Raw genomic sequence first — 22674 nt, forward strand, 5'->3', positions numbered from 1 at the left:
TTATTTAAGTTCTTGAATATGGGTGCTGCCATAAATGAATACAAAAATTAGTAAAATATATGTGCAGATTTAAATTACTAGCCATTTGCTAGTAGCCATGTGGTACTAGCCATGTTCTAGAACCAAAATCCCAGATGTGATTATACCTGTGCTTTCAGGCAGTTCATATTCAAATATAGTAAAACAAAGTAGTTGAAAATCAGGACTTTATACATCTACCACCTCCCCAAATTGAGGATTCTGGGTTTTTCCTTGTAAGAGGTAACCTCGCAAACTCCTAAGCAGTGTGAGGAATACAACTTTTTATAAAGAATTACCAATTCTGTCTTCTGCAAACAAAATAAAGCTTTTCTAGCCATGACTGTAAATCTTTTGTTATGCAGAGGTTGCTTTAGATTTTTCTGTAGCTTTTTCCCCACTATGGCAGTAGCTAATGAGGGCTCCCATAGGAAGTGTTGATCATATTCAAACAGCTTGGTGTATCTTCTTAATTTCAGTAGGGGAAAGAGTTGCAATGTCCTCACCACCACCACTAGCCTAGCCACATGAGAAAGTTTGCTGCTGCTGTTCTGTGGAGTACACGGGAGGGAATTCACACTCTCAAATATACATGTTTAAGCACAATGAATCAACAAATAACTAATGGATCATACTGAACATAATTTCTCCTATTTCTAGATTTTCTGTATGTATACTGTGAGGAGTTACTGTAAGCATTCACTGAATGGATGATTGCGTTTCTATTTTGTGGTATTTTTCCAGAAATACAAAATAAATTTTATGGTAAATGTTGATTTGCCGTTTTCTTCAATTTTGTCAGTTTGTGCAAGCATAAGTACTTTAATACATATAATAGTTCACAAGGCATGACTACCATTTTATGGCTAGATATATAGGTTGTGAAAAATAACGTTAATGTTAATACACACATTCACTCTGTTGTATTGTTCTTTCGTTAGTAACTACATTGCGTTGATCTTTAAAAAATGCATAATTTTTGTTTTGCCTGATCCATTATTCAGTTGAATTAATGGTTCCAGGGAAAAAAATATTTATCAAATACTGCTTTAGAGAGAACAGAAAAGGTTCTAGTAAATGCACCTTCTTTGTCTTGAGAATGAAATGGATGCAAAGACTGATGTATGGATTTAAAATAGGCTCTTAGACAAAGTATTGTAGAGCTATATCTTAACCAGTTAATAGCTCTTTTTATAGATATAAAGCAAGTTAAATATAAATGTTGGTAGTACCAAACCATTGAGAATAAAACTTGTTTGTGCTGAACTCCATCCACGGTTTTCTGTCCTAAAAATCTAACTGAATGATGATAAAGTGCTATTCATTTGCAGGTGCATTACTTCTACTTAGGGGACTGTGGTTGAAAGGACAGGAATTAGTAGCATGTTGTATTAGCCTTTTGTAGTGTATTTTGTCCTAAGCATCTTAATTTCCCTGTTTTGAATGCTAAGTAGCAAGGGTCTTGGTTTAGAACTAATACCCATCATGCATGTAAACGGTGTGAAAGAGCTGCTTAGTAAGTTAACACAGTGTTCTTGTGTCAGTCCTTGTGGAAATAGATACAATACAAACATTACAGCTGAACTCATGGCAAACTCCATTAAGTAAAAACCTGGGCTCATTGTTCAGAGGAAAGGTTGAATAGAATGTAAGCTCATTTTGTTGAATGTAATGTCAGGCTTTTAGGGGTTGTATTGAGGGGTTAGGTTTTTGTTAAGTTGAGACCAATTCATTAAGTTTTATTGCCTGGTGAGAAGCAGTAATACGTTATTGTGAAACTTCATCAAATATTCATGGTTAAAGAGAAGTAGTAAATGTATTCAATCAAGTGGTCTTTGGGAGTTTGAAAAGGATTATGAAGTCTGCTCAGCTGATAGCCTCTAACATTCACTGTGGTCATTTAACAAAGGTAATTTTAATCTCTGAATTAAAATTTGCTCTGAAGACTCATGTCTCTTCCCTTCCCCCATTTTGAGGTTACAAATCCAAGTTGTTGAAAATTGTCCTGTTACATTTCTGTGTAATATCATTTTGTCTCAAATTCAATTTTCAAAGAATATTTTGGTTAGGAGGTAGGCTCTCCTTCTTTGCATTTGTAATGTTTATTGTGGTTGGTCCTTTAGGCATGCATTTCAAGTGTGTGTGTGTGTAAGAGAGAACAAGAGCGCTAGCTGCCACTCTCTCTTACTAGGACTGCCATTTTCTCAGTTACCTCCCCTATGCCTTTTGCTAGCTGCCATTGCTTGGCTTGGAAAAAGCAGTATCATGGAAGAGCACACCACAATCGGTGCAGTTTCAAAGATTTGCCAGCTGAAGAGAGTCATAAGGAACAGTAAGTGGAGCCAGCATCTTACTTTGAAGAGTAATTGCACCACATCCATCACACGCTGGCAAATGGGAAAGCGGGAATTCCTATGCGTCTCTGAGTTCACAGCCTCCCTTTTATCCCATCATCTTCATTGGTGTTTATCAACACAGTATCTTCTCTCTTAACAGAGTAAATGTTCAAAATTGGCCTATCAAAAAAACCCCTTACTAGTTGACAGCTTTGAGGACTATCCCCCCAACGCTTCCAGTCTTTCCCCGTTTCACATCATTACCCTTTGGGCATACAGTATAGCTACCATGAAACAGTGACTGGACCAAACTTCCTTTGGAGCCCTTTAATGCTGCTGCTTCTTCAACCAGAAGGGTTATTGTTAAGCAATGAAAGGCATTGCCTTCCTTCACCCTGGTACTGAGCACTCCTCCTAAAATTAGACAGGCCTTAGTGACTTTTTTTTTTGGTATCTGGGTACTTTTTACAATAATTTGTTTTTCCCAGTAGAACTATGCTTTCATAATATTGTGTGTGGAATGCTAGCTTTTGATTTTTTTGTCTCTCTTTCTCACTCTTTTATTCTGTAGGCAGATGATGTAGAAAGCAAAATTAGAAAAATCATCCCTCCTGGGTTTTGCACAAGCACAGATGACTTTGTGTCCTTGCTGGAAAAGGAGGTTAATTTTAAGCCCTTTGGAACGTTACTACACACATATTCAGTTCATAATGAGGAGGCAGGAGAAGACATAACGTATCAGATATATCAGGTATGAAAAAGTCTAATAGATCCTTTAGGACAGATATAGCTTGCTTTTGTAGTGATCTGTTATAACTGCAGCGTATAAACATCATTATTTTACCAAATCTTTTTTCAGTATGTGTCTAGTTGAACCAGAGTATTCTGCTTATAAATATTTTCCCACAGGAGTATTTAATTGTATTCTGCAGGCTTTCTCTTTGACCTTGGTGATGAGTTTCACCTGACTTCTCCTGGCTTTTTCCCTAGGCTGACATGACATGTCCAGGCTTTCGAGAATATCATGAAAGGCTTCAGACCTTCTTGATGTGGTTTATTGAAACTGCTAGCTTTATTGACGTGGATGATGAAAGATGGAACTACTTTCTAGTGTAAGTACAGTTCTAAAGCAACAGTGGAACTTATTACCTCCACAAAGCCTGCATTTTAATTGTGGCTGGCCAATTATTGGGACAGTATAATGATATTTTTCCCAGGAAAGAAAAATCATTGTTTATCAGGCTTGAGTTTTTCTCCATTATGCTTTAGGAGACCTTGAGAATAGAGCTGAATTAAATGCTGTTGTCAGTTAGAACCCTGAATGTAGGCTTAAACAGTAAAATGAGCTTTGCCTGTGTTTTCTTTTACTTGCCACCTATTCATCTTTATAATAGGCAAGTGCACTAAACTGCTGTAAAGAGGCCTGATTTATCCAAGTTGCTGCACACCAATTAAGTGAATTGTACATTCAGAACATAGCAGGTGTACCCATTGGGCCCTCACAGAGTAGCTTGCTGACACTGAAAATTCAGTTGGAGAATGGAAAAGAAAATGGACACTGCATGGGAGCGCGACTGTAATTGACCTGCTTGGCTTTCTGTTTTATCTGCAGATTTGAGAAGTATAATAAGGATGGAGCTACGCTCTTTGCGACCGTAGGCTACATGACAGTCTATAATTACTATGTGTACCCAGACAAAACCCGGCCACGTGTAAGGTAATTGGCAGCATAACACGTGCCTTCCCTTTTATTTCAGAAGAGGGAACTGCTGAAGTTCCCAATACTTGTTTATAATGGTGTTGATTTGTTTAAAAAAAAAAAAAGTCCCCATTATTAGCTGGCTTTGCACTGATTTGTTTCATTGTTGCCCTCTGTAGCAGGGTGGAATCTCAACCCAGTTTTGAATATTTTAGCAATTTTTTTAAAAATTGTTGCATGTTTTAGCCCTCAAATTGCCATGAATTAGCTTTAATCCTTAAATAAAATGTTGATCATAACACAACATATTTAAATGTTTAAGTTGTGTTGTTTCCTTGTTGAGTCCCTTTTTAATTTAAAAAAAAAAAAATCCTTTCTGTCTGCAGCCAGATGCTGATATTGCCACCATTCCAAGGAGAAGGCCATGGTGCTCAGCTTTTTGAAACTGTTCATAGATACTATATGTCTTCTCCAACGGTGCTTGATATAACAGGTATGTGAATGGTCATTTTATTAGATATGTGAATTCAATTAGACAAATCTTGGAGCATTTGCTGCCTGTTAGCCTGCAGCCTAACTTTTGTATTCATCTGTCAGAATTAAATGGTCTTTTGAAGATTTAGCATCAGTTTACTTCAGGGTTAATATTACCCTGTTTTACAGAAGAACTGCATATAATGCAGCTCTTTAAATCCTGTACTTACAGAGAACAGCACACCAGGAAAATCAAATCCCTGGCATGAAAGGATTACCAGTTAATTAGCTATTTTATTGTGAGGTGCACAGCTGAGTTTGCCGAGAGATTGAGCTTTCTCAAACTCCTTGATGAGCTTGCTCCTTTTAAACAAAACAGCAAATCAGAAAATATACTGATGGTAAAATATTCATGTTAATGTGAAGGCCAGAGTCTTTCAACTACTGGAAACATATACAGCAGTCTGGTGTCCCAGGAGCATGGGTAGTAGACTGACTGAAGATCTGCATGAAGTTGACCTTGCATGAATACCTGAAAAATATTAATGGGATTGTAGGGTGGAGAAGAAAGAAAAAGAATATAAAAAGAAGAGGTATGTGCTGCTTATAACAGGGAAAGGAATTGGCATATGAAACCACAGGAGAGAGATTGTATCTGGAGCCCACATATTAGTCCACAGTATGATAAACAACTGTGAGAACAATGTCAAGTAGAATAACGCTCCACTCTAGGTGCTACCTATGTACAAATAACATCCAACTGTGATATTTAAAAAACTTATTCAAAGAGAAACATTAAGTACAATAAGACATCTTTGATTTCTTCTACACAGTGCTGTAGGATTATCAACTAATACATACAGGATATCTGGTCTCTGAACTTCAATACAAGTTACAGAAACCTCACTGAAGCATCACAAACACTCACAAATACTTTTTTTTTTTTTTTTCCTGTTACGTGAAATGAAGTGGAATATTTTACATTATAATTTCCTGTTAATGTAAAATGCTGTGGTTTCTAGTTAGATAACAACACCTTTCATATGATCCAGTAAATCTGATTATGGCAAAGCAAATGAAACATTTGACAAAAAGTGTTTAGCATAGTGTTAAACAAGAGATGGAACCAGGATGTAAAAGGCAGGTGACCAGTCTGTCCCTCAGTGCACAGTGTGGTATATGTTCTGACCCAGTAAAACTGTTCCAAAAAAGAGTTTAAATTGGCCTGTGGAATAATCAGCTAGGAACCATGGTGTGTTCTACACAGAGTTTAAAGGGTATATGGAGAGAAAATCATCTTTTCATTCATTTCTCATTGCCACTGCTGGGGAAAAGTTGGGCTGGATAGGCGTAAGATGGGTAGGAAATTATGAAAATTAGATGTCATCTAAAGTTACAAGGTGGGTAAGGAAGGGGCATCAAACTCAGTGAGAAGTACAAGATAATGTGGATTTATAAAATTGTTGCTTGGTTGGAGTGAGTTGAAAGCAGTTAACTTGTCTTCAGTTTGCACATATATATTTTACTTGGATTTGGCATTTTTTGTGAATAGTCCATTCCTACATTTAGTTTGAGTCCCAGAAGCCTGATTCTAAGTTCATGTCAGTTAAATGTACTTGAACAGTGCTCATTACAGAGGAATTGCCCACCTCTTTTTGTCTTGCTCTAATTCACCAGTTTCACCTTTACTGTCCTTTCAGAAATCAGTCCCCAGTTTTTCCTTTTCATCAAAATTAATTCTGGTGCATATCCTCTTGCCTTCCTTTCAAGATAGGCTCATAAGGCTCACCATACAAGTGTGGACCATTAGTCCACCAAGTTGATATACTTTCCCTGGTAATGATCAGAAGCCTTCTCCTCTCCTGCGCCAAGAAAATAACTAGCCAAGTGTGCAGTACTGTATGTGTGATGGAAAAATTCTGTCTTAACCTTGTTTATGTGGTCAGTTTATGCCCTGAAGCATGACACCTGATTATCCTTAAATCACAAGTGTTAATGTCAGACATTTACCAACCCTTTTAAAAATCCAAGTATTATGTGAATCTGGCTGCCTGTAGCATTGAATTCCACAGGTTAGAGATCAAAAGCAGCTCCCAGGCTCTGGGGAGCCCAGTGTTTCTTTCAGATAAACTTTTTGTCAGAGATCTGTCTATGAAGGTTTAGTAAGGGAGTAAAAGCTGCTTGCAATGGTTTTGTAAACGTTTCCTGCTGAGTAGTTCATAGGTGGAAATAAGTCTGCACAAATGACTCCATGCTGGTTTGCATTGTAGCTGATACATGTCTTTTTTAAGTTTCCTTCACAGCTCTGGAGAGCTACCAGGAGTGGGATTTGAATAGAGTTAACTCCTTTTGCTTACAGAGAAGCATGTGTGATGATAGACTATCAGATTCCAAATAAAATATCACTAATAGTGAGTCATTTTTAAATTCGAATCTCACAGGAGTTTTTTCCGTTTGCTATCCTTCATTGAAATGGAGTAGGTGTGTTCCTGTCTATACCACGATAGTTGCCTGAATACCCTGTCATATCCTGAGGTATAATAAAAACAAACCCAATGCTGTTATGATTATATTCGTTGTTGTTAGGTAGATTAATAAATATCTAAAAAGTTAAGAGCGCTTTTTAATTTTTTTTTTTTTTTTGACAACTTGAGGCCTGGTCTAAACTACACAGTTATGTCAACATAAGGCATCATACGTCAACCTAATCATGTCAGTGTACACACTACAGCTCTGTCCTGCCGATGTAAGTGCCCTACTACACCAACATCATAACTCCAGCTCCACGAGCGGTTAGGGCGACGGTGTCTCTGCAGACACTGCGTTCCTTACACCGGCTGTTGGGTGTCTTGGCCATTTCACGGTTCTCATCTCCGTGCAGCTTTTATTATTTTTCTATAGCTGACATTTTATAATATATTTTGGAGGTTATTTTCACTCAGTGTTATCCAATTCTTATGATTTGTACTATAAGAACCACCTTTAAATCACAAAAAATGGGCATACTCCAGGCATTGGAAGGCAGAAGCCACTGAGTTTAAAGCAAGGAAGAACAGAGGTTAATATTTGGTCCAACCCACCTTTTAGTGCCTTACATATTACAACAGATTTTATAAGAAAAATCACCCACTGAACTCATACAATATAGGTTCTGTGGGATAGAAGGAGAGTTAGATATAAAATTAGTCTTAACCAACAAAAAAGAAACTGAGAATTTATGTTGGACAGTAGCTGAATGTGTAAGGACATTGTGTGTTAGGTCTTTTAGATACATTTTAAGAATTTGTGGCCCACTGTGATCTTTTTTAAACTTGTCTTATTTAGGTTTGTTTATATTATGGCAGTACCCAAAATATGGGTGAATAATGAAGTACAGTTATGTATACTTTTGTTTCTGTGTTTTAAGGATGTTGTCTGTCCTTACTTTTAATAAGTTTCCCAAAGTATCAGATAATTAGATGCTTGAAGAAAGAACAGATTACAGAAAGTTCATAATGACAGGTTTCAGAGTAACAGCTGTGTTAGTCTGTATTCGTGTTAGTCTGTTAGACTGTAAAGTCTGCTGCAGTTTCCACGGTATGCATCTGATGAAATGAGTTGTAGCTCACGAAAGCTCATGCTCAAATAAATTGGTTAGTCTCTAAGGTGCCACAAGTACTCCTTTTCTTTTTGAGAAAGTTCATAGTTACTGTATAGTTCTATATTCTTTCCAGCTGAAGATCCATCTGAAAACTATGTGAAACTCAGAGACTTTGTACTTGTGAAGCTCTGCCAAGATCTGCCTTGCTTTTCCTCAGAGAAGTTAATGCAAGGATTCAATCAAGAAATGGTGACAGAGGCTCAACAGAAACTGAAAATAAATAAGGTATTTTAAAATTTGTACAGGTATACTCAGGCCTAATCTAATCAAATCTAGTGCTTAGTATTCAAAAGTTTTCACAAACACAGGTGCTCTGCTCTTCAAGTTTCTAACACACACCTCCTGGTCTACATGCAGCATATTTCTGGAGTGCATTTGGAAATGAAACATTTCCTAGCTTACTATGGTTTTAGAAAAATACTTTTCTTTCCTAGAATGCTTTGATACGGTACCATTAGTATTTTGGCATAAGACTTGACTAGGAGGAACAGTGTGTTTATACAAATAAAATATGTTTTAATTGGATATATAATAGAATACGAAAATGTAGGGGAAAACTGCTAAAAGGCAGATTCTAAGCTGCTACAGAACTGAAGACTGAAGGTAAGCTCCTTACGGAGTGTTTAAACTGCAGGAGCGGAGCTGTGGAGTTGCTTAGGAGCTCTGCTTCTTCCCTTAACTTGTTCTGGATACTCTGATTTATTTGAACTTCTGATTTTTATGAAGTCTTTGAAAATACTGAGACCTAAATAAAAAAGAAAAGTGTACCCATATTTTACATATGAAAACTACATAGTGGTGTAAGGGGAGAGCCGAGTGCAGACCTCTTGTATGTCTATGGGACATTACATTTGAATGGATAAATATTTAATATTTAAATGAAAACTTAGATAAACATGTAGAAATAATAAGTGTATCAAAGGCTCCATCTCTATTTAAAGAACATACAATAAAGGCAGAATAAATTCTTTTTAAATGCTGAAAATATGTAACTTGATTTCATATATTTTGTTGTAGATTTGGAGGCTTTCAGAGGTAGTAGGCAATTTTGTTAAACTATTCATTTTGAGTAAAGAAATTTCTTAACTTATTTCTTAAGTTAATAAATTGACTTAATAAAACCCGTTAACATAACCAGAAATTTGCTGTATTCCTCTAAATAATGTTTCATTGCCCATTATTTCTAGAGGCTGACGGAAACATTTTCCTCTAGAACAATGTTCCCAAAAGCTATAGAATAGATGCAACAGAAATGGAATGGTGTAATGGCAACAGGAATCTTTTTTTTTTTCCAAATTTGTGAATTTTGCTAAATACAATTACATCACTACTTTGACTTGCCCCACTTTACTGGTTTGGGGTTTTTGTCCGATCATCCCTCCCCATCTCCTAAATAGTTGAATTTTAAAACGGCTGTGCCATGCGTCGATACAGAACTGTGAGGAAGAGGCTTTAAGGAAAGCAGCAGGTGGAGCAGCTCCAAATTAGCAGAGGAACCACAGTATTATGAATTACCCACCAGCAGAGCAGTCCCAAACTGTCTTTCAACTCTGGCTGCCGGGTTTCTGCCAACTAATTAGATAAACTCCTGTGCAGCTCATGCCTTTGTGACTCTAGAATCCTTTGCAACTGAGCATTGCTGCTTCTGAAGTGCCATTGCAGCTGGTACAAAGGATTCTGGGGTGCATTAAAGGCATTGGTTGCACAAGGGGGATTATTTTAGAAGAAACATTGGTAGAAGACTGAGTGAGCTGCCAAACTTGTCAGTTACGAAGTACCATAGAAGTAAGGAAGTGATGGGAGGAGGAGAATCAAGTCTCTGTCAATGCCCTTTGAATCTCTCATGATACATGTAACATCCTGAGCAAAATAATTGAACATGTAGCATTTGCACATCTTTTCATTTCTTAAATCATTCAGCAATAAGATTGCAAATTATAACATTATTATTCATACTGTTTTTCTTTTTTTTTTCTTTGATTAGCAACACACAAGACGGGTTTATGAAATTCTCCGATTGCGTGCAACAGACATGGGTGATCCAGAACAGTCCAGAGGCTATAGGTTGGACATCAAAAAAAGATTGATTGGCCCATATAAGGTGTATATGACTTCAGTACCTTTTAACACTTACTCCAGAACTAAACAAACATGGTTTTTGCTTTCGTTTCTATCAATACAGCTGATGCCAGTTACGTTGCCAATCAACTGTTGCTAGTTATGCAGCATGAAAGTGATCTATACACAAATATAGAGCATTTTTGTATTGTCTAGTGGTATCTTTTTACACTGCCATGCTGAAGATCCCATTTTACTTTATATGCTAAAATCTGAGATACCCACAACATTGAAATTTCCAGCGGTATTTCTTACCTAACATTTAGTTGTATTGCATTATTTAAATAATATGTTTCTTCTTCGAGTGATTGCACATATCCATTCCACTGTGAGTGTGTGCATGCTATGGGCACGTTTGTCAGAGATTTTTCCCTCAGTGTCATCCATCAGGGCAGCGTGAGCATCCTCTGGTGCCTTGCGCCACTGCACGCAGGTATAAAGGGCAACATTGCTCCCCGACACCCCTTCAGTTCCTTCCTACTGCCAATGACAATTATTGGCGCTTCGATGCTTGTATTTACAAATCTTCCCCCTTTTAGCGTATATAGTATGTGCACTATTAGTTTTTAGTCTAGTGTAGTGTGTTTGTACATAGTTAGATATAAGAGTAAATTCAGAGTCTTTTTTTCTAGAATTGGGTCACCATTTCCCATTTGTGTACGAGGCTTGGTACTGGACTAATGCCTTGTTCTACTGGCACCAAGGCCTGTTGCTCATATAAAAGTCTATGCCAGTGAGCAACCCCCATACCAGCTGCCTCAAATGTGTAGGAGAGGCCCATGTGAGTGTCAAACGTCACATTTGTAGAGGGTTCAAGCCCTGATCAAAAAAGGACAGGGCTGCCACAATCAAGTACCTGCTTATGGAGTCTGTGCTTTGCCCGCCATTGGAACCTCCCCACTCGGAACAGATCCTTGTCACCAGTACCTAAGAAGAAACAATGTAAGTCTCCCAAAGACTCAGTACCGAAGCCTTCAAAATCTACAGTGAAGGCACCGAGTGGAGGCAAGGATTCAGAGATGTGACAAAGAAGAGGCACCACCAGACACACTCCGTAAGCCAGCAAGGATTGCTGACTCTGGAGCCCAGGGTCCACTGAGACCAATCCCTGAAATGTTGGCGCACCTTTCGATACCACAGTCAGGAGCCTCTTCCAGTACCATCTACACCCGAGGCTTCTGAGGCAGCTTGAGTTACTGAACTTGTTGGTGCTGGCTTCCCCCATGGTTTAGAACTCCTGCCTGGTACCAGGATTGGAAGTGCACATCCTTACAGTCCCAGCTTCAGCCCCAAACCGCCATTCAATACTGCGGGCTGCTACAGTTGCTGCACCTCTCTGTAGGGTTCCATCCAGAAGGAAGTCAGCAATGATCTCACTGGTACCCCCATCTCCAGACTCAGAGCCAGTCTCCCCAGTTCCAATGATACTAAGGTAATCACCACAGATCAGTGCGTCCTAAGCACGGTGGAACTGTGATACACCCTTCAATTTATTTCAGTCCCCCTCCTTCCCCATCCCTCTTCAGAGACCACTCTCATGAAAGCGTGCTACTTCAGGAAGTCCAGTTTCTCCTCATGGGGGACATACAGGAAGTTTCCCATGTCGTTCAGATACTTGTTAATCCCGAAAGCAAAGGGGGATCTTGGGACTATTTTAGATCAAAGGGAGCTAAATGAGTTCCTAAAGAAAACAAAATTCCAGATGGTTAGTCTAGCATCTGTTATCCCTTCCTTAGATACCAGGGTCTGGTATGCTGCTCTTGAATTAGAAGACACATACTTTCACATGGCAATTAACCAGAGCCACCAATTCACAGTGCTGTCTTTCGGCGTATAAGCAGCACCTCATGTATTCACTAAATCCGTGTGCTGGGGTTCATATACCTTTTCTGTACTGAATTAACATAAGTTTTGTTTTAAGTTAGTTTTCACATTTCACTTTCTTGAAACATGAGCACCTTGCATACCCATTTTTCACTAAATATTGAGGTTGAGGTTTTGCTCTATATCTTACAGTCATAAGTATAGTTTGAAATAACAAGCGCATTACTTCTGTGGTTGGATAAATAAATTCCAGCCATGCTATTTTCAAAAACTGCTTCTCAAAACAATTGCAATTAAACTAACTCACTTGTACTTACCTCACTTTCCAAATTATAACCTGTTGTGAAACAGCTTTTCATATTGTCAAACATTTTCTCATCTTTACATCACAGAGATGTACTTACACTCTTAATATCTTTCTTGTACTGATGGTAAGGTCTGATATTTATAAAGCACTTTGAGATCTTTAGTTGAACAGGGCTGTGTAAATGCAGAATATTGCAAACTATCTGCAACTCTCAATCTCATGATAGACCTATTCCATCCTATAGCTCTCTCCTAGATTAATGAAGTGAGTGCAGAAAATTAAAACCAAAAATTTTGTAACACTTTCACTCCTTTAGAACTGTCCTTGTTAACGAAAGATCATTGTTGAAAATACTGAACTAAGATACTACATCTGTTCTTACTGGTCCATGAATTGAAGGGACTGCTGAAGTTGAGAATGTTGTGATGAATGTAATTGCTATAATTAAAGATTTTCTTTTTTTCATAACAATTCTTTTAAAAAGCAAAAGATTTGGTATGAAAATGAACAGGAGAATATAATTGTTTGAAGTTGATGCTGTGGATTACTTATGAAGTCGTGTAGGGCATCAAAAGGGGGAAGAAAACTTTCTCCAAGAGAGATCATAGAGAGTGGGCTGATGACTCAATTACAACTTTTTTTTTTAAAGTGTTCTATTTAGGATAATAAAAGAGCATGGAAGTCAGCAAAATAAGCAGAGGATTTGTTTTGTGCCTTAAAATATGATTCTGCTGTGAAAGGTGACTATCTAAAAACAGTATGTTCTCAGCTGAGGTGCTCCATGTGAGTATTCAGAGTATAAAGATCAGCTTACTTTGGTCAAAAGAATAATTTTTTGTTTGTTTTAACTCTTATTTGCCCTGCGGAACTAACACACAGCATGCAATAGTGAGCTGGAATTGTGTTTCTTCCCAGACATCAGTGGAATTGTTCTCATACTGTACCCAATCCACCAACTGCAGGGAGGTACAGCCCACAGCTGCTGTTATGGTAGCAGCTTTATAAAAGTTTCTTGGAGTCAACTTCCCAGCATGTATAGACATGGAGTGTATCAGCATAGTCCCTGTACGTTGCATATACAGCTTCATTGTGGATGTTTACTCTCTACTTCAGGCTCATTAGCAGGCTTCTTCTCTCCTGGGAATTGTTCCCTTCATCTCTTCAGTTCTCCTTCCACCCATGCCTGATGGCAACAGGATCCATCAATCAATGCTCTTGTTATGAGACCAATAAGAAAATAATTTCTACTGTTGTCTCCCATTTCAACAGAAATAGTTTGTTCCTCAATGATTTACTTCCCCAAACAACTTGTTCCAAGGGAACCCACTCTTGGAACTGACTTATCAGGATCTCCAAAGCAGCAAGCTTCAGAAGCTGGTGTGCCCACCTGGGCTCCCTGATGTGCTGGCCAAAGTGTTCCCAGGAAAATGATCAATGGAGTATCAGTTGACTAGAATTTGGGTTCATCTGGTCTTTGTTGAAGAAATTTACTCTTTCCCTGGAATCTATAAATTCTTACAAATTGTGACAGTAGAATGACCCTAAGCAGTGTTGCCAAATGTGGGGGCACTTTGGAGTTCCTCTTTGTGTAGAGGTGATCAGGATTGTGTCTTGTATTGAAAGGCCGTCATAGGAAACAGACAGTTATGTCTCAGTAAGTGCCCCTGCCAAAGAATAGTAATTAAGTTAAACCAACATGTTTTACACACCTTACCGCCTCTTCTCCCCCCACCCCCCCCCCCACCCCACCCTGGCCTGTGCGGTCCCCGAGATGGAACTTTTTCTACAACAATGAAGTTCTTGTGTCTACTCCCAGCACTGACAGAAGTCTTCTTGGAAGATGGACACCTTTTCCTTCAAGTGGAAAGTTCTATGCCTTCATCCCATCCATCATCATTAGCCAGAGTTGCCATGAAAAGTGGCCTGAACAGGGCCACAAAGATCTTGGCTTTCATATGTCAAGGCAAGATCTCTTAAAGCTGCCCAGCAACCAGAGATCTCCTGATTTGGGCTTAATCCTGCACCCAATCCAGAGGTGCTTGTCTCTAAACCTGGAGATGAAGGGTGGTATTTTCCAAAGCTCTCTGTATTAGCTTAACTCTGCTCTCATTGAAGTCCATGCAAATTTTAGGCTAGTACTGAGCACTTTAGAATATCCCACCTCAAGAAGCTGAACTTTCTGGACTCTTGCCTACTCAAGGGATCAGGGAAGTTTATCCTGAAATCTGGATGAGACTCTAAAACTAAGATTTACCGCTGAATTGTTCTTCACTTGCAGCCTGGTGTGCCCCCTTCAGCATTAACCCTAAAATATTATTTTAAAAAAAGCTTTTGTCAAGGTCTTGCAGGATGGTGGTTGTCCCATTCCTCCCCCACTCCCAAGGATGTTGGGTTCACAAAGGCTTATGTTCCAACTATCCATGTTGCCCTTTGGAGCTTCACCATCACCTTCTGGATGTTAAGAAGGCTAAAAAGTACTATCTGGACAGAACAAAAATCTTTCTGCAGATAGAATTGCCTTTTCATTTTTTATGGAGATCATGAAAAGCCTCAAAGCATCAAGACCAGTATAGCAAGATGAGTTTGTTCTGCTATTGTTTGGGTCTCACAATCAGCAGGAAACTTCCACTTCGAGAGCACAGCCAACTATACCCGTGATAGTGTCAGAAACAGCATCTTCGAAGCTTTTCATGGCTGTGACTGGATTGTTTCTGCTATTTTTACTAAGCATTACAAAACTGATATCGTAGCTGTGTTGGATGCTGCTTTCTGTTACTGGGTCCTGCAAGATGACCCTGTATTCTTTTCCTTACTGTTTAATTTCCAGTTGGGCCAGGACTGGTGGATTGATGATAGGAGAATTGAACAATTCCTTTCACTATAAATTGATCATCTACCCAGTCCAGCAATTATTTTATTCTCTCCTTGAAGTTATTATTGATTGCTGTTGCTGGGCATTTATTTTTAGTTGTGGATATGTTTTGCTTAAGCTTTTGAAGTATCTACTGGGAGTATGTTGAGGTCCCTCTTGCCTTTATAGATTGGAAATTGGTGTCTTGAATCTTCTTGAGAATTGCTTTTGTGACAACAGCTATGAGCTGGATTAGATTTATACTGGTAGGAAACTGCCAGCTTGCAAGTTTAGGAGCAAAAATGTCACATTACACATATTCAGTTGCAGTCCAAATTGTCCCTTCACTCACACCTGTGTAATGCCAGTGAACATAGTGGAATTGCACAGGTGTAACCAGTTGCACAGGTATAAGTGAAGGTAGAATTTGGCATGCAGAATCTTACAGGTGACCATGAGAAAAGAAAGAGTTTAACTTGAGGGTAATATCTCAGTTTGATAGCTTTTATAGAGAAATAAAAAATGTGGATAAATTTGACCTTAAAATAACTTCAACTAATATGGACCCTTGTGATGCCACTTTAACAAAGTCACTATTTCCAAGTAAAACTAGACTTTAAAGGTACCTTCCTGCCTTTCTGAAAAAATAATGATGTTTTAAGAATGAGTAATAGGCTTAAATTCATAGGTGATACTGTTCCAATTCCCTTTCAAAGAAATTGGATATGTAGGTGTGAGGGGAGATTTGATTTTTTTTTTGACAGCAGCTTCCTGAAGGCTGCAAAGAATAGTGCGAAGAGTGAGACTGGTGGTGTTTTCCCATTTTCCTTTCTTTAAAAAAAAAAAAAGACAAGATTACTTGAAAGTGCAGCTGGTCTGGAATTTTTCAGCTAAACATTTTTCATCTGAAAATGCCAAATTGTCAAAACCTAAACTTTTTGCAGGAAAGAGATGGTTTCAATGAATTTTCCATTTCAGATTTTTTTTTTTAAATTTCAAAAATGTTAAAACCGCATTTTGATGTTTTTGAAATGAAAGTTCTATTTTTATGTTCAAAATGACTTTTTGTTTAAAAATTTGTTACCTTATAGTAAAATGTAAAGATCTAAATCAAATCAGAACATTTCAAGATTATGAAAATGAAATGTTTCAGTTGTTCTGATCTGAATTTTTCTCCTGATTTTTTTGGTTCACAGAAATTTTCACAATTCTGACTTTTCATCTTGATTTGGTGTGGGAAAAATTTTTGAAATCTTGAAAATTCTCATTGAATGGGAACCCAGGTCTACTTGAAAGGCTCTACAATCCAAAATGTTGTTGTTTTTCTCTGCGTTCTGGGAAATGAGTGTAAAAGCAATATGTGGTGGCTTTTACTTTGAGACTGGCTTTGGGACTGAAATTTCTTAACAATTTTTCTTCTGTGTTTTACCAGAGACGGTATAATTACATAGACATCACAAAGGGTGATTCATTGCTAATGTACTCGGCATGTAGGACGATGATTGTAGTGCTGGTGATGCATGAATACCTTCTTTTCAGATAGATACTATTGTTGTAGAAGTTCCAATGGTGATACTGTGAGGTGGAGAGACAAAGCAGTGGTCCTGTCTGAAGCAGAAATGAGAAGTGCATATGCACGCAAATGGAGAGATAAAGACATTGAGCACATCTCTTAAAAGTATTGCAATTCTGAATGACTTGCTTTCAACAAAACATATTTTTCTCACATGAAACTTTTATATAGAACAGCTGTCTCTGACTTCTCAGCCCTTACAGAGCTGTTGTTGACTAACGTAAAAATATTGGCTCATGAAGACTGACCAAACTTGAACTACAGACATGAATATTTAAATAATTGACATTTCAATAATTTCACTTCTGGTAGCATTTAGATTTTGAACTATATACATTCGATTAGAAGAAAATTGCTAATTGATATACTTCCATTTAGAGCTGAGGAAAAGACAAGAACAGCAATACATGCTTGTTTTTCTTGATATTTTCATATTGGACATTAGGACACAGACCTGTGGAATCATGATGTATGTACTTATTCATATTCTAACCGTGTACTGCAGTAGCTAGTTCCTTTATGAAAAATGTATACAAACCCTGCTATGACCCAAGTGGTGGGCCATTAGATACTGTGGAAAGGCCAGGAATACTGGTTCAATCCACTAAATAGGAGGGTGTGCAAAAGCGGTGTGCAAAAATCTTAGATTAATTGACAACAGATACAGAAAAAGGGGGAATAAGTGAAAATCAGAATTCTCTAGTGATAGTGCGGTGGGAAAGTAATTATGGAAGTATAATGGAGTCAAATTGTTGCAGGGGTTCTCTCACTCTGACATATATTGATTATTTATCTCTCTATTGGTCCGTGCATATGAGCAATTACATCTTAAAAACAGGAATGGGATATAGTAAACCTGAAAAGTGTCCTAAAGAGTATTTTGGGAGGAGAAGCCAGTACAAGGAGTGTGTGGTACTAGCAAACTCTTCCATTAACAAACAAAATTATTCCCATCCCAGAGGTGAAAGTATTGGTAGTGGTAGGGAGGTAATATGAGGAACAAAAAAACAAATAATGGTGCTGTTCCACTGGAAAAACAAATGCCAGGTGGCACAAATACTAGAATATTAACATGCCATATATTGAACACTGTCTCTCTCACTGTGGATGATCTATCCAAAACTTACTACAGCTACACTCAAAACCTACTCAGAAAGGGTGTCTTTGACACAACATGCTGCCACTTTATATCAGTGGAAGTTTTGTAGTAAGTGAGCTCAGCTGACCAAAATAGTGATACCCCTTTTTTCAACACTGAATGAAATTTAATCCCCCAGTTTAACTCCTGCTTCCAAGTAAGAACTTTTAGTCTGTAAAATGTATTACCAGGAAGAACAGAGTGGCAGCATGAGAAGGTGATGACCCATTTGTGCCACTTTAGACCTACTTGCCTAGCCAAATGTAATGCACAGGTGACAGTACTGATGAATCTGACATACTTGCAGTTTGTTTCTATTAGGATAGTCTGGGAGAAGATCATTTAGGTGGAAAGTTCAGGAAACTAAGCTTTTTCTTACTGCTCCTTTTCATTTAGAGAGAGTGCATTTTCTACAGAATTGGTAACTTCTCATGGTGATAGCAAAAACGGTACTGTAATCTTTACTTTAAAAGGTTTTCTGATAAAGACCGTCCCCAAGGGACAGTAAGAAAATTTGATTACCACTATGAAAGAGGTAAAGCCCTATTACAGATTAAGAACTCATTGAGATAGGAAAATAAATAGCCAAGTCTTGATGGAGAAGAGGTTAATAGGAACAGAGATCATGAATAGGACTAGTGGTGGTCACTATTTAATTTTTAAGCGGGTGGGGACAATGGTGGAAGAAGTGGCGTGGTAATAGTGAATTGGTAACATCTGTAGATGACATGAGTCAAAACTAGGAAGGACTTGAAGAACTTGGAAAGAAGCAAACAAAACTAAGGAATCGGGCAACTTTTGATGAAGTACAAAGTAGTCATTGGTAGGACAAAACATATTGTAAGTAACAAGAATACTCTTGTCTGCTACTAGTTTTGAATTAGTTAACATCTCAGAAAACAGTCTTAGGCTACATGTGTACTGCTCAATGAAGTCCTCTTACTGCACAGCTGTGCTCAAATAACGTTAGGCTGTTTTTAAGAATAGGCTAGAAATCATGCTAGTATATATTTGATAATACAGCCTCACTTTCAGTGCTATGTTCAGTTTTGGTCTTCATCACCCAGACGCTAATGGAAAAGGTCCAGAGAGAGGCAGTGAAAATCTAGTTTAGGGCTTCCATAGAAGGAGAGACTAAAAAGATGAATTAGAAGTCAGAGCTGGGAAAATGGGAGGTCACTTTGTCCAACCTCCCTGCTGATGCTGAACTGTTCTTGGTCTATTAGTGGGTGCTTTGTCCAGTCTAGTTTTTAAATAACACAAGTGTTGTGGGCTTTCTTTGGGAAACTGTTCCAGACCTCTTATTTTTCTTGCTATTCAGCCTATAGTTTCCATTGCTCATTTTCATCCCATCATTTCAGGCTATTTACTCTTGAGGTCAGCCTAAAGAATTCCTTCTCTTTAATATTTTTTCTGTTAAGTTGGCGAAAGTACAAGAAAGGAGATGTATGTAAAACAGCAAGTGGTCTAGAGTGAGCCAGCTGAGTGCTCCTTTTTACCCTTTCCCTATAATACGAGAAAAAGAGGCCATTCTAAATTAAAATGCAATACTTTTTTTCTCAACATATAATTAACTTGTGGAAATAGACTGCCTCTTGGTAGCACTGAGACATTAGCTTACTAATATTCATAAAAGGAACAGACAAACATTCATAGGAATATCATCTGCAATTTAAAAACCAAAAGGCATTTCAATCTTTAAGTACAGTTTAGGCACAAACTGACCACCAGCTGGGGGCAGAAATTCTCTTTTGTCTGCATTCATGCCATAATTACAAAATTAGGTCCATTTTGTGAGGGTTTATCACTTGCTCTGAAGCACACCACTTTGGCCAAAGAGTACTGGATTACATGACACCTCTCTTCCTCTATAGCAATTCCTTTATTTCCCTGACTTTCATAACTAAGTACTTAGTCCCATATTATCTTTAATCAATATTTTAAATTCCTAATAGGTTTTGGGGAGGGGAGTTTGGTAGTAGTTAGGTATAATTTATTGATGGGTAATGGGGTAGGGGTATGTGGAGGAGCTTACCAGTTAGTGAGGAAACATTTTTGAGGTGCATTCTTGTCTGTTATATTGTGCAACAAGTGACCCGTTATGTGTTTCCACTAATAATTCTCCTCTGCTAGTATTTGTGTGGGTGGGTCTGTTTTACTGCTGTTCCCAAATATTGATCATCCGCATAAGATTTTTTTTGCATCAGATAAATTATTAGGCCTTCCTTCCTTATTCTTGGATTATTTTCTAAGTAGTGGAGGAAGGGTGGTTAAAGTTAGTTTTTAGTAGCTGTTAAATAGATTATGTGGGAAATATAAAAATTTGGCAGAAGATCAGCATAATAGTACATAGGTGTGGTTAACACTGGTAGAGGAGTAATATATAAAGTAGTATCAGTTCAGATGGTTACCAAAATTAAGGTCAATATAACATTTTTTTCAAAATCAAACCAACAACACGCACACAAAAAACCCACCAAATGAGTAGTACTACTCCCAGTCTCTTAGCTTCAGGAAAAAATACAGAAATCTGGATATTACTTTCTTTTAGTTTATTATTGACCTCTTTGTTTAGACTTTCAAGGGAAAAAGTGTTTTATCAGGAGTATTTACCCAGCCTCCCACTGATCTTGTTTAAAAGTAGGGACATTGTGGAAAGAAATACGTACTAATAAGAGGAATATATTTAATCAATAAACACCTTTTGGATAAATCTTTAGACTCTACTGCTGTTCACTTCATTCTGAAAATACAAATATCTGCCAATAAAGGTGATGACATTGTTTTTAAACCTGTTTATTTAATTGTTTAGAAAAAGCAAAGAGAACTTGCCAAGATGAGAAGATGTCTGAGACCAGAGGAGTTGACGAACCAGTTGAACCAAATAGACCTAAATATGCAGCATGAACAGTTAGAAGAGAGCTTCCAGCAACTTGTTTCAGATTACCGAAGGGTCCTAGAACGACTTGCTCAAGCATGAGAATTCTACCTTTCTGTACTGGAAACTTGCAGATTTCTATACATTGTGTTGTGAAGCACATCCATAATTGCTACTTAATTGCAAAATCTCATGTGACGTTTTAATCACATTTAAGATGACTTTTTGTGTGTGTTTTTTTCTGTGCATTTTGAATATTTTCTATTTTTGTGCTGTAGATTTAAAGATGGTTGTACTTAGGATTTGGGGCACTTATTGCTTAAATAAACAAGAATGTAGATTCTGAGATGCACTATCACTGCAAGTGTTCAGGTCTTCTGTACAGTTTTGTTCAGATGCTTAGTGAGGCTTGAGATGAAGCAGATTGGACTACCGTAGCCTGGAGTATTTAAGAAGTCACTAACAATCTCAATACTTCAGTTGTTCATAAGGTAAGTTAAAAATAAAACCAAATGTTTTAAAAGTGAAATATTTGAGTTAACTACTAGAAAATTTTTACAAAATTCTATTTCATTCTCCTGCCCTCTGCTGTTCATGACCTGCCTCGTGCATATACTGTTATATGGCTCTCATCATATGATCTGAGCCCATCTTAATTAAACAATATAAAAACCTCATCCCCTCCTGCCTATAGGAATAAACATAAATAGTAGTGATTTTTTTTAGTAAGTTTCAGTATGTTTGTGTTGAAAGATGACTCTGTGTGTGTGTGTGTAAGAAAAGAGTTGTTGATGGAATGCTAATTTGAAGAAATGGACTTTACATTTGGCTCCAAACACTGAGATCCATGGTCATTCTCTCTCTAGGGAATTCCTGTTGAAACCGTTGATAAGCAGTAACATATTTATATGTTTGTTTGATAGTTTTAAAACTCTTCACAGTTAAGCAATTGGCTTAACTCAGTGTGCTTAGCCTATGGAGGCATAGCTTCTCATTTCAGTGTGCTTAGGTGACTTATATAATGTTCCACACTCTCTTGTGATGGTATTTACTTGCAATCCCATAACCAACTCCTATAACTCACAGCTTTCAGAAACCACTAGTTTGCTAACTCCTTAGCTCTGAGATTTGGAATTTTTGGCAAAGTTTGCCAGATCAAAAACTTTAAAAATTGAACTGATGACAAGAACACCCAAGTTCAACTGATGCTATCGGACCACCCTTCACTTTGCTTTATGACTTACCACTCCTGCAGATCCATAAGAGTCCCACAACGCTTAATATTATTATGTACTTTACTTGAAAACCATCTGTGGAGCTGTAATATTCAAAGTGTACAAACAGCAACTATAACTATCTACATTGCTCAAGTTAATGAAATAAATGTAAGTCTGATAGGGTGAATCATCCTTTTCCACATAGCTGCTCCCTCTCAAAATCCTGTCTGTGCAGTAGTCCCCTGTGTCAATAGTCCTTCTCTCAGTAATGTACGGGATGATATATTAGCATTGAAATTGTTATACTGACAGAGAGGCTCTATGGACTTGCTCTTACAATTTATTTCATAGATTTCACAGTGGACTGGTTGAAATCAAAGCGATTTAACAGATTTTAATCCTGATTTAAATCAATTTTCATCATGTTTTGCATTTGTAATTTTTAGTTATTTTCTTAAAAGTTGATTCTCATTAGTTGCTAACCATTAAAATGTTGTTTGTAACTAAGTATAGCCTTTACACTCAATGTGGTGCTTCTTTTTGCTAACCAGGAGGATACACTATATACACATTTATTTAAGCAATGATGTAGCTAAACTTA

General features: G+C 37.6%; 1 protein-coding gene across 2 annotated transcripts in view; it reads left to right on the plus strand.

Moving 5' to 3' along the window:
• Positions 1 to 21214, plus strand: part of HAT1 (histone acetyltransferase 1) — a 55079-nt gene extending 33865 nt beyond the window's left edge. For both annotated transcript variants that reach the window (XM_048868562.2, XM_048868560.2), the window contains exons 5-11: positions 2926 to 3105; positions 3345 to 3466; positions 3967 to 4071; positions 4440 to 4546; positions 8241 to 8392; positions 10152 to 10268; positions 20791 to 21214. In XM_048868562.2, coding sequence (XP_048724519.1) covers positions 2926 to 3105; positions 3345 to 3466; positions 3967 to 4071; positions 4440 to 4546; positions 8241 to 8392; positions 10152 to 10268; positions 20791 to 20958 — 951 coding nt within the window. In that variant the 3' untranslated portion in view covers positions 20959 to 21214. The remainder of the gene's footprint in view (positions 1 to 2925; positions 3106 to 3344; positions 3467 to 3966; positions 4072 to 4439; positions 4547 to 8240; positions 8393 to 10151; positions 10269 to 20790) is intronic.
• The last annotated feature ends 1460 nt before the right edge of the window (positions 21215 to 22674 follow it).

The sequence above is a fragment of the Caretta caretta genome, chromosome 11 (genome assembly GCF_965140235.1).
Source record: "Caretta caretta isolate rCarCar2 chromosome 11, rCarCar1.hap1, whole genome shotgun sequence".
In the NCBI taxonomy this organism is placed as follows: domain Eukaryota; kingdom Metazoa; phylum Chordata; order Testudines; family Cheloniidae; genus Caretta; species Caretta caretta.